General features: G+C 30.0%; 1 protein-coding gene across 1 annotated transcript; it reads left to right on the top strand.

Annotated features, from left to right (window-relative positions):
• Nucleotides 1-247: 247 nt before the first annotated feature.
• LOC122272846 (multidrug resistance-associated protein 1) lies at nt 248-9,929 on the top strand (the record flags this gene model as incomplete). Its single annotated transcript, XM_043056878.1, has 8 exons — nt 248-364; nt 1,585-1,646; nt 2,342-2,458; nt 2,539-2,670; nt 5,682-5,856; nt 7,691-7,945; nt 8,740-8,805; nt 9,792-9,929. Coding segments are annotated over 8 exons (1,062 nt in total), but the record flags the coding sequence as incomplete, so codon positions are not given.
• Between the last annotated feature and the right edge of the window lie 3,415 nt (nt 9,930-13,344).

The raw sequence follows: 13,344 nt of genomic DNA on the forward strand, positions 1-13,344 counted from the left end.
AGAAAAAGTACTTGTTCGCCACATTAATTCTGCTACTTAAATTCGACCATAGAAATATATTACCAAATGGGTGGAAAGTTTTGGATTTAAGTAAGTGCTAAATTAGGAAATTTCAAATATTTTTAATAATAGTTCATTTATACTTCAATATTTTTTGGCGTTCGTTTGGGATTCCTTCAGAAATTGGCCTCCATAAAAAATATTGAGATTTCTTGTTTTTATACCTAAAATAATTTTTTTCTCGTAGGGAAAAAGACCATTGCCAGAAGCCATTTTCGTTGTCAACATGATTTATTTTTCATTCGTGTATATTCAGCTTTTCTTAACTATGTTTGTGGATCACAGGAGCTTTGATTCTTTCCAGGTAGTTAATTTTATTTTTCCTACTTCTATTTAAAAAATAGTTGTGCTTACGATTAATTTTCTTACAATAACGTCTAGCAATGGAATAAAAGCAATGTATATGTTCTATTTTTACAAGATAAATATCTTACCACTTTTTAAGTAAAAAAATAAAAATATTTACAATTACTGTATTAGGAATACTGTACTAGCCATAAAAGCAACTCCATTGCCTGCTTACCTCATTGCTCAACCAAAACAGTTCTAAAATTCCAGATGAATGGGATAGGGGCCGCTTCGCGGCCCAGGTGCCCAATAAAATAAAAACACTAGGACTAGAATACTGTACTAGTGTTTCAAGAAAATAAAAAACTAGTAGCATGTTATGAACTTTTTAAGCGAATTTTTCAAGTTTTGTAAAAAATTGTTAAATTTGTTTATCCAAAGGTAATTCCATGTAGAAAATAGATTTTTAGTTAATATTTATTATTCGCTATTATATTATTAAATAAGAGTCGAAAAAAATTTTAATTAAATGGAACACAATTTTTTACATCATGTTAAAAAATGTAATTTTAAATTGCAAAATCTGAGAGAAATCGGTCGAATTGTTCCTGTAAAATCAAATTTTGTAAACATGAATTTTCAAAATTCAATTTCTAAGGAATTATTTGACCGATTACTATCCACATTTTGTAGTTAGTCATTTGAAATCACATGTAAAAAATTGTATACCTTCCAATTCAAAATTTTTTCGTCTAGTGTTAAATAAAATAATAAGTATTAACTAAAAGCTATTTTTGAATGAAATTATCTTTAGATGAACAAGTTTTATAATTTTGTGCAATTTTTTTTTTTAATTAGACAAAACTTTTCGAGATATGGCGAGATACGCAAAAAGTAAAATTAACATTAAGGAGTCAAAACTTTGGATAGCTCTCCTGACCAATTGTTTCCCAGATTGCGTCGACCCCCTATATTTTGAGGGTCAAAATTCGAATCCGCCGAAAAAGGCAGAGAAAATAAGTGTTTGTGTCTGATTTCGTAACTTAAGATATTGTCTTCATTTTTGAGATTACCTCTAGAACATTTAGGATTGAGTCCCATGTGAAGATCCGATCATTAGATCAAAAGTTGTTCTGTGTGGCCCACTTTTTATTTAGATCTATGTTCATAGAGATTGTATTTGTTTTTCAATTTTTGTTTTGTTTGTTGATAATATTTTATCTTTTAAATCTTTAGGACGCTAAGGTTATCGAAGATGTGCCATTTATTTCTTATGTTACCATATCCTGGTTCATCAAGTATGTTGAAAACTTTATACAGTTTAATTGTTTCCTATTCCTGTAATTCTGAAAAGTGTTGTTATCAGATCGCTGCGAATTAGTTTAAAAAGGAAAAATATTGAGTAGTCGAAATTCGTTATCATGTGTGGGAAGTATAGTTCTTTAACTTATTCTGCACACTACTATTTTTTTTTGACAAAGTAATTTAACCCTTTAACGCACAGATTTTTTGAAAAAAACCAGCCAAAAAAAATAAAATAAAATTCGTGTCTTAAAATATGATTTGCACTGATTAATTAGTATAATTGAGGTCACCCCCTTCAAACCATTAGGTTGAGTCTTAGAACGTGAAAATCCGATCATTAGATCAAAAGAGGTCCAGTGGTTATTCATGTCCAAAAGTAGTTATCTGGAACAGTCTGTTATTTTATCGCGTTGTACATGATATACACAGAAGAACTGATTTTTAACAGATCTTAAATGCTTTCACGGATCTTAAATATTTTCGCTCAAGTATTTTTATTATAATATTTTAATGCTTCTTTTTAATTTCCCTAACTTAAAAAAAGGTACTGATACAAAAAATTAAGATAATTTTAGCTCTTATAGTATTTTCAGTCGAATTATTAGACTTAATTAGTAATTTAAATTACTGACTAATTTCAGCGTGGTTGTAGTATTTCCTACCTATTAAAACCTAGCTTGTCTTCTAGGTTCGTCTTTGAAAGTAGACGGAAGCTTCTAACTGTACTTGATCTAAAGTTTATAAGTGTCCGACTAGTGGCCATATTTGCATACTCAGAATTCCTGAAACGATGGAACATAAACAAGTGCGTAAACAAGAACATTTTAAAAACTTTACAAACGATGTCTCCCAGTGATTCTTTACTGACGTAGACAATATTTTCAGGGAACCAAAATCTCTTGAATCACGAAGTTTAGGACTTAGTTTAATCAAAACCTTCTGGCCTTGGATAGTGGCTGCTACGATTTTCAATTTTCTTTTTACGTTGTCTCTGCTTGTACCACCTTTACTTTTAGAGTAAGTTTATTAATATTTCTTATTTTAGAGAAATCTAAGAATGATTTGAGGAACAAAAATCACACCTATTAGCAGCGCAGCGACTTTCTTCGATTTTCTGAAATAAAATATTCTAGTGGTAATTTTTTTAATTCATTTCATCTTATCTTCCACACCACTACATATAAAAGACTTTAAAATTTTTATTCAATGTTACTTTTTCTATTACTAAAAATTCTGCAAGGTTCGGTTTTCAAACGTCTACCACTCGGTGAAATATTTAGCAAAAAGCGTAGTAGTTGGCGGGCCTGCAAGATTATTAAACATGATATATTATTGAATTAATATGGATTCACTATGATTCGAAACAACTTTAAAAATTCGTTTTAAAAGTTTTTGATAAATTGCGAAAAATTCGTCTTATTTGTACCTATTATAGAAATTTTCAATTATGCGAAAATACATTAGAGGAAAAAACACTTTGATAAGATTATAGATCATTCAATGCTACCCTTTATTTCCTTTTTTTCCAGATGGTAACAACCCCGGAAAAATTTACCTTTTATTTACCTAAGTAATAAAAAAAATGTTAAAAATTTGAGAAACTTTTTTTTACATTATGCATAGATACCAACTTGCACCGTTTTGTAAATTTTTTTTATTGAAGTGGTAACGAAGTTAAAATTTTTTTTTAGTTTAGAATTTTTTATTTAAACTCGTTTTTCCACCACTACATATCGGAAATTGAAAGTATGATACAAATGTATCTTAAATTACAACCCCGTAAAATTTACCTTTCATTTACCTAAATAATAAAAAAAAATGTTAAAAATGTGAGAAACTTTTTTTTACATTACGCATAGATACCAACTTGCACCGTTTTGTAAATTTTTTTTATTGAAGTGGTAAAGAAGTTAAATTTTTTTTTAGTTTAGAATTTTTTATTTAAACTCGTTTTTCCACCGCTACATATCGGAAATTGAAAGTATGATATAAATGCTTCTTAAATTACTACCCCGTAAAATTTACCTTTCATTTACCTAAGTAATAAAAAAAAATTTAAAAATGTGAGAAACTTTTTTTTACATTACGCATAGATACCAACTTGCTCCGTTTTGTAAATTTTTTTTATTGAATCGGTAAAGAAGTTAAATTTTTTTTTTTTAGTTTAGAATATGTTATTTAAACTCGTTTTTCCACCACTACATATCGGAAATTGAAAGTATGATACAAATGCATCTTAAATTACAACCCCGTAAAATTTACCTTTCATTTACCTAAATAATAAAAAAAAATTTAAAAATGTGAGAAACTTTTTTTTACATTACGCATAGATACCAACTTGCACCGTTTTGTAAATTTTTTTTATTGAAGTGGTAAAGAGTTTTAAATTTTTTTTTAGTTTAGTATTTTTCATTTTAACTCGTTTTTCCACCACTACATATCGGAAATTCAAAGTATGATACAAATGCATCTGAAATTGCAGTTATTCGTGATGATACATTTAAAGAGTAGGTGTAATTTCTTATTCTACTAGTTTTGCGATCGAATTCGCAATCAGTTTATTAAAATTTTGGCAGAAAGCGGAGTAGTTGTCTTCTCCGCATTACGTGATGGCTATTCTGCACTTCGAGAATCATTAAAAAAATCAATTTAATTTTCAAATCGGAATTCTCGGGACTTTTTATATATTACTGATTATTCTTTGAGAGCAAAAATTAAACCGTAAAAACATTAAAAATAACGAAATTTTTATGTACTGATTGTTTTTAATTCTAAAGATTGATTAGAAATGTTAAAATGTAAACCACAGTATAATTAAACAAATTGAAATTTATGATTATTATTTGCGATTGTATATTTCTTATACAGGTGTGTCAGGATTCAATAGAATTTTAGCCCACATAATTTTGATTTATTCAGTTTTCAAGACTTTATCTCTCATATATTAATATACGCTTGTAAAAAATCGTGTTCACGTAACTTAGATAAAAAAAAAATACTACTCTAACTTAGTAAATATTCTAATAAAAGCACCAAAACCGCATAAAATAAGTCATTACTATACTCAATACTATTGAGAAAATATAGATTGCAAGAGTATAAAACTCGTTGGTCCCAAGGAAAGATCAACTCATTATAAAATTTTAATTAAAGTCGAATATTTAATATTTCGTTTCCTTACTGGTTGAAAATGTTAATGAATTAATAAAAAATATGAAAGACTTACTGGCAAAATAGATCGAGATATTATTCAAAGCTGAGAATTAAAAAGCGAAGATTAATTGTAAAATTTCAACCTCGAGCGAAATATTAACCCTTTAGTTCCACAGGCAAAGTTTAACTGCAACTTTTTTTTTGCTGTCAACTATGCAGTTGTTATGATAATTGGAAAGTCAAATTGAAAGAACAAACAAGTGACAATACGATATTCAAATCCGTTTCATAGCTCTAAAGAAATATCAGTGGAGCTTTTAAGACCAAACGGTTTCTGGAGGACAAGGACACATTCTCCCACATTTGAGCTTCGATTGATGCTTGCAAATAATTGTGTAGGAAATTTATGCTATTTTTCACTTACTTTCAGACAAAAAGTGACAATTCAACTTCAGCGGTATGTTAACAATTTAAATAACGTTATTTAGTTCTAAATATTGTGACCAGGGGTGAAAGCGAGACGGAAAAGAGGAAAGGCTGGTAGTAAAACCATTTCAGTTATAGCTAGTTTTGGGGAGGAGTTTACTTATTCTTTTTTTTAAATTTTTCAACAATATCTACTTTATCTTGGAAAAGAAGCAGTTTTATATATATGCCAGAATTATAAAAGAAATTTTGATAGTTACAAATATTTCATTTTTTTCGAAAAAAATGCTGGAATGCAATGTTTTGCGTACCAGGTTTTTCTCTTTTCCGTCTTGCTATATAAGGGCTTTCACCCATGATTGTGACGAATTTTTAAAATATGTTTATTAAATTCAAACAATTATAAAATTATAAAAATTTATTGATTCTTTCTTTCTTTATTTTTACAGTCGTCTCATAGACTTTGTTGAGCATGATCATTTTGCATGGAGGGGTATGCTGTATGTGAGCTTGTTCTGCATAGTTGATGTCTTTGGAAAAATAGTTGATAATTTCAGAGTGTACTTCTTCTTTTACGCTGGTGCTCAGATGAAGTCAGCTCTTATGAATGCAGTCTATAGAAAGGTAAAACAATGCAATTATATAATCTTAGTATTGTATGATAAACTAGTGCCCGTCATCTAAAACAGATGGATTAGAGAAACCGAACCTATGAAACATTTTACCGCACTGACATATACAGTTACGTTCCAAAAATACACATTTTCATGTTATATTTTTTGGAACGTAGCTGTTACAGTTGTTGCTATATGAGGAAAATCGTATTTCGAGCTGTTTATTCTGCTAATGCTTCTGCTTAAATCAAGTGAAAAGCTTATCATCAATTCTATTTGACTTTTAATTAAAAAGTTTTGGAGTAATATTTTGATTAAATTTTCTACCCAAGCAAACATAAAACTAATAATAAGAAAATTAATGATTTAAATAAAGGCGAAATTGCCGAATGCAACGATAAATTTGACAAATGTGATATCTACTTCGAGAAACAAGTAAATATTTTTAAAATGAACAATAATACATCCGAAAGAACTCCGTAAATGAAATGATTACTGGTAATCTAAAATTTTTGCAAATATACAAGTTCCTGTTTAATATACAAAGCTCCTGTTTAAAGCTTCACAAGTTTGTTGTTCTGCTACACTTTCAATGAAAAAGAGCTTTATTTTTTAATTTTTTCCTGTTTTCGTTAGTAATAACGGCTTGGCATCTTTATACCATCTGAACATTACTCTCTAACAAGGAAAAGCAGAAGACTATAGTGGGAGATTTAGTCTACTCTAGCACGGTTTACATCGTGGTTCAATTCCTTTTTCTGGAGGCTGGGTGTCTGATCAGAATGTACTTTCGCTCATCATCTCGTAGTGGTTTGAGGAAGCAATATCTGACGTTTGGGTGGTCAGGGAGCTTGGTTCGTAGACCAGGAAAATACAATCACCATATGCCCTCCATTCTTAAGTGTGGTAACATTGTGCGCATGAGCCATTATTTTCTCCAGATCACCAATAAATATGAACTTCATACCGTCTTATTAGTGCAGCGACTTTAGTAACTAACATATTGGAATTGAAAAAAATATACAATAATGGTGCTATACGCAGAGATGCCAACTGCTCCGGACAAGCCAAAATAATTTTTAAAAAACGGTAAATAACTACGAAGCAAATTTTGCAAATATTTGAATAATTTTACTTGCTTTTTAAAGGGTATAGCATGACATAAATATTAAAAAGTGGTGAATTATATAAGTCTATAAATTGTTTAGTAACAGTGGTGGATGAATATCTACTAAATTGAATTTATTAAACCAAGAATCACAAATGATAAACTACCACTTTAAAATATATATTTGCTGTCCTGAGCAAGCTGGCATCTCTGCTATATGTTGCAAAATCATCAGGGCTCTCACGACCTGGACAAAACAAATGAGTGGTAGCTAAGAATTTTCAAGACTACCAATATGTATCTCACATTTCGTCGCTTTGAAACTAAACCGTTGTAACACAAAAAAGTCGAAAAATGAGATTTTTGGGTCATTTTGTGTAAAAAACGTCACCCTTTTAGAAAAACAACCTGTTATCTTCATAGTTCCATAAAGTTAATTTAGAGAGCAGATAAATCGTCATCGCATTGCTGCGATTAGCATTAGCGCGGAAAGTTTGAAATCGCTCTCCTGAAAAACTTGCTTTTTCGAGTTACCACGGTTTAGTTTCAAAGCGACGATTTGTGAATGATGGAATAATTCAAGAGTAATTTTCTGAGTCTATTTATATTTCCTTTAAATTAAATACTTATTGATTGCCTAAAACATCTCCTGGCTTTTGCTACCACTTTACTTTTCCAGACCGTGGGTACCCTTAATTATTCTATGAATAATAATTACTTTCTCTAATATTTGCAGAACTTTTTATTGTCACCTGCTGCTCGTAAAGAGTTTACCAGTGGATCTATATCAAATCTTCTATCGGTGGACATTCAAAGACTTACCTATTTCACTTATTACTGCGCAGATTTATTAACTAGCCCAATCAGAATTGTTATCATCCTTGTAATTATGTGGCAGTACATTGGAATAGCTACACTTGGAGGTCTAGCTGTAATAATTATCTTACTTCCTGTTGGTTACTTCGTATCAAGGTACAGCGAAAAATTTACAGTAAGTTTCAGCTTTAGTTCGTTTTTTTTGCATGGAAGTTATGTTAGCCCATTAAATTGCCCACCTACAAAATGTGGTCTTTATATGAGGAACACTTATGTAAAAAAAAGAAGGATTCCATCTTTCTGTTAACTGCTCCTTTCTCTTTAAAAAGACACATGGGTATAGATTTCAAATCAAGTATAAATATTGTTATACTTAATATGTTATGATAGATAGAACTATTTTTTTAAAATAAATCAATAAAAAAACATTTTAACTCTAACTTATATTATTTTTGAAAAAAAAGGAACTGTTCTTTTTAAAGGACGCTAGGCATAAATGAGATAATACATATTGTTTGACATTTTGCACATAGTTTATAAACAACATAGTCTAATTGAATTATTTAACTTTTTGATTAGAATGCCAAGCTTTTCAGAGTGCCTAGCTAATTGAAACAGTCTGCAGTATTTTCAATTAGAAATTAATTAATTTATTCCTCTATTAGCTTTAGTTTGATTGTAATGAGGAGTAATGTAAATAGACTGGTTATAGTTTCATTGCTGTAAACTTAAGCTATTTTATTGTTACAATCTTAATTTTTGGCACATTTCCTAATTAGCCTAAGGGCAGAGAGGCTGATAGTAATTAGTTTAAATTCAATCAGGTAGATTAGAAAACGCTTAAGACTTTTCCAATTAGCCATATGCATTTCGAAATGCTGACTATCTTTTTTTTTCAAGAGCTAGATTTTTCAATTAGCTAGCGTCATATGTATAATTCTCATGTGTTTTTGTTTTATTTTTACAAAGGATGAACAAATGAAAGTTAAAGACACTCGACTGAAGTTTATGAATGAAATCCTCAGCGGTATAAAGGTAATAAACAGCATTTCCAATTATATTCTTTATAGAGTTCCGGTGTATTGATTCAGTATTCGTATTGAGTTAATCTTTGCTTATGAAACAATAACGTAAATAATCCATCAAGCTAATTTAATCAGTAAAATGCTTAACCTTCAGTTAATCAGTTAAATATTTAATATATTATTTTTCTTTACATTTTCATCAATAAAATAAATAGGGCAGCTATTTATTTTCCCTGGTTTTGCATGAATCATTTTTTAATTTCTTTATAATCAGTGAGAGAGAAAATGGGGATCTCTTTTCAAAAATCACATTGAAGTTGTAAAATTATATGAAACTATGAATGAAGGCTTTAAACTACTGCAGTATAAAAATTATTTCCACGGTCAAAAACATGAACAATCAATAACAATAAGGAAAGTATAATTATTTCTGAAGTAACACCATGAAGGAGGTGTTAACATGGTGAAGTAACACCATGGTGGCACCATGAAGTAGCGCCTTACAGAAGTGTATAACAAAAAGTCACATTTCAGATGTAAAAATCTTCTAACCACTTTCTATGGATAACTCAAGGATAATACTAAGAATACTGTATTAATAAATTATTTTATGTATATTTCTTCATACTTTAGTTGACTAAAAACATTGATTATTATTGCGCATAAGCGACTTCATTGTTTTGAGTTTTGTCTACACACCACAAATTCATGCTCATGGAGAAATGTTTTATAAAATGTTCTCAAAACATTGATTGTTTGTAAAATTTGCCCTAAGCTGTGGCGATTTCTAGCTGCTTAAAAAATATAAAATGGTAACAAAATCGCAAAGTGTGTATAAAATTTCCCTTTAACACAAAAAGTGTTCCTTATCAAACAAAAGACATCCATAAACTTATAATACAGTATTCATTTAAAACTTTATCATTTATTCCGAATGTAATTTCATTCCTATTTCGTAAAAGAGAATAAGAATTTTAAATCTTTATTTCCTTTCAGATATTGAAATTATATGCCTGGGAGGCGACTTTTTCAGCTAAAATATCTGAGACCAGAAAAAAAGAGCTGAAATTGATTTTTTACTCTCAAATGTGTACAGTGGTTAATGTTTTTCTTTTTTACTGTGCACCCATCATGGTAAGAAAACTATTTTATTAGTTATAAATTAGGAAGAATGTTATGAGAAATTTTATGAAATTTTTTATATTACCTAATCAAAATAAATGTTTGGGAGAAATAGTAGATGGTGAAACAATGAAAGATGTTTCCCGACCAAGATCACCACCTCCTACATCAGAAAGCCTCCACATGGTTTCTTATAGGCACTCTTATAGGTATAGGTGCAGATTGTTTAAAAAGGGAACTAGTGGTGTGCATGAAAAAATACTCATACTTATATGTGGTAGTTATCTTAGCATCAACCCAGCGAGGGGCTCTAACTAATTCATCTGAGTGGGAATGTATGATAAATCGTCGAAGCGCAATTGAATGGTGAAAGTTGGGGTTCAGTAACATTAAATAGAAACTGAAGAGAAAATTAAAATAAAGTAGCGAGATTAAACAAATAAACTGAAGAGAGAGAAGAGATTTTTGTGGCATATATCTATAGAATATATATACATATGTGTATACCAAATTTGCCTTTAGCATATTTTAATATGTGTTTATTATTTAAGTTTGTGATCTTAGCATTTTATATAAGTGCAATAGACAGCAGTTGTAAACATAAGTATTTTCCTTCAATCAACTCATTAATTGTTCTAATGCCATTAGTATTAATTTGAAAATCATTTTAATACTTAAAAAAGCGCTTGTTATAAAAACACAATTGTTTTAGAAAAAATTGGTCAATAAACTTTTTGGAGATAGTTTTTTTACTTATTTATTTTTTTAAAAATATTTTTGCGTAACTCATCAAAACACAAACTAACTTCGAAGCCTTTTATTACATTTTTATTTATGTTTATTATTTAAAAGAAGCACGTAATACGTGATAATACGTAATACTAAAATCAGAAATAGATAATGTTTAACTAAATATTTTCTGGAAAATGTGTTTCTTACTCGTTAGCTCTATAAATTCAATTCCCAACCGTTGCTGTTAAAGATCTCTCGCCACCAGATTAGCCATGAGAGGTTTTCGAGGTTTTTTCTCTATGGAACGCAAGTATGAATTAGTTTCCTAGATAATATTGATTGCATAAAAGCAATTTTGCCCCTTATTATTTTTTTTATCTAGTAATTACTTGTCTTTTGGAGGTTCAAAATTACTAGAACACAGTGTTTGAATTCTAACATTAAGAAAAGCTAAACCGAAGAAAAGTCAACTTTCAACCCTTTTGGGAAAAATTTCTCCTAGTCGTGAAAAATGTTTATGTTTCAATTTCTGATTCTTTGTTTCGTAAAATTTATTTTTCGTTCCATTACATATGATTCAAAACTTTTTGTGATGTAACTCTTTGTTCCAGTTCTCTATTAGAGAAGTTCTAAAAAATGTAGCAAAATTGCTAATTCTGAGAAATTTAGTTTTCTTGTCTATCACTCTATAAATTTATTTTAAAAAAAAGGTATTAACACGTTGAGCGCCGCGTCAGACATCGGTGGTTGACACTGAACTTTCCATTTAGGCCGCGTCAACCACCCGTGGCTGACACTGAAATTACATTTAGGCTGCGTCAACCAACACTGAAATTACATTTAGGCTGCGCCTGCCACCGCTTGCTTACACTGACCTTTCACATAGGCTGCGAAAAACAGCTGGCTGACAGCGTATAACATGCTATAGAACTATAAAATTTACACTCTTTTATGGAATTGCAGAAAATTTATTCAAAATTTACTTAATTATTGTGATTCTTGGTTTAATAAATTCAATTTAGTAGATTTTTATCCACCACTATTTTTAAGCAATTCGTAGGCNATTGTGTTTAATTTATCAAGCAAAGAGCTTGACTTTTTTAAAAGCTACCATAATGTCGCTTACATCAAAATGTTTAAATCAATGTATATAGTTATTTCATGATGTATGGGATAGGGGCCGCTGCGCAGCCCAGGTGCCCAGTTTTTGGTAGATAAAGTAAGTAAGTAAGCAGATATGTCATGATGAACCTTCTAAAAAAATAGCAAAATCTGTCTAATAATTGCAAATTTAGTTTGTAGTTATTTACCGTGGCCTAACGGGCAAGCCATGTAAAATTAGCGTGGCGTTTAACGTGTTAATCAGCAACTGTGACATTTCTGAAAAATAGTGTAGTAATTAGCAGCCTAAACTGCAAGGTTTTATTGAGTTTTACGCTGTACGAAGTTCAAAAAAAGCTTTGTCCCTTTGACTTTTACAAAGTAGTAGAATATTTTTTAAATGTAACAAAGTTTCATGCGCTTTATTGAATAATACATTAAATAATAATAGAAATACCTGAAACAGGAGAAAATTTTTTCTACTGTTTTAAGTTTTCTATTTTATTCGTCAAATAAAGGTATGTTTATTTGGGGGAAACTACATTTTTGTGTCTGATTTCGTAACTTAAAATATTGTCTGCAGTTATTTACTGTACTTATTATTCCTCATATTTGAAGTCAAGTTCTCGAGCCATTACGATTGAGTAACAGAACGTGAAGATTCAGTCATTTCCTCAAAAGTTATTAAAAATAATTCGGTTTTTTATCCCCACTGTGCGTCTGAACAAGACAAAATTTCCGCCCAATTTAAATTTCACTCGATCATGACATTAATCTTTTGCACTGCAAAATGGAAAAAAAAAACACTCAATGAGCATGTGCGAAAGAAAAAGTACCACAACTCTGAATAGTATTCATGTGAATGTGTCTGTAGACGACAGTATAAATTAAAAGCCAAGCACTGTCACTTGCCACAAGCGAACAAAATGGTAAGAAATTATTCAACGGATTGTGAAACTTAATGCCGGAACCTCGCAATTTTTTTTACAATATTTGTAATTTTGCTATCCTCTATGCTTGGGTAATTTTCGAGAAATCTTTGGTCGCTTTTATTACGGATTGCAAGTTTATTCTTGTGCTTGAACTGCTAAGTAGAATTTTAAGCATCGGGTAGCCCTAGATTCACAAAATTCAGTCTCTAAAATAAAGAAACACATCTTTTAACATTGCAAGGGACAAAATAAAACTTGTGAGCCAAGCTGGAAACCATTTTGTTGTCACTTTTACGTCGCTTGGATATATCATAAGTCTTCGATAATGTTGGAACTTTCACATCTTGAAATATGTGTGCCAATACTCGTTGTTTATATTCATGTATTTTATTTATTTACGTATGACTTGTGATCCTGCTGAGGAATAATCTGCGATACAATACTATACTGTATTGTTATAATGTCATTACTTCCGTCAGGGCTGAAAGCCTATATATATCGAGACGGAAAATAGTAAAAACTGGTAACAAATAAATTTCATTTTTCAGGGAATAATAAAAATACCAATCTATAACTACCAATTGTTTTTAACGGATGAAATTTTTATATTGAATTGCTTCTTCGTCATGAAAACTTCTTAATCATAAATAGTAAGAAAAAAC

Source organism: Parasteatoda tepidariorum, unplaced genomic scaffold (assembly GCF_043381705.1).
Source record: "Parasteatoda tepidariorum isolate YZ-2023 unplaced genomic scaffold, CAS_Ptep_4.0 HiC_scaffold_1265, whole genome shotgun sequence".
Lineage (NCBI taxonomy): Eukaryota > Metazoa > Arthropoda > Arachnida > Araneae > Theridiidae > Parasteatoda > Parasteatoda tepidariorum.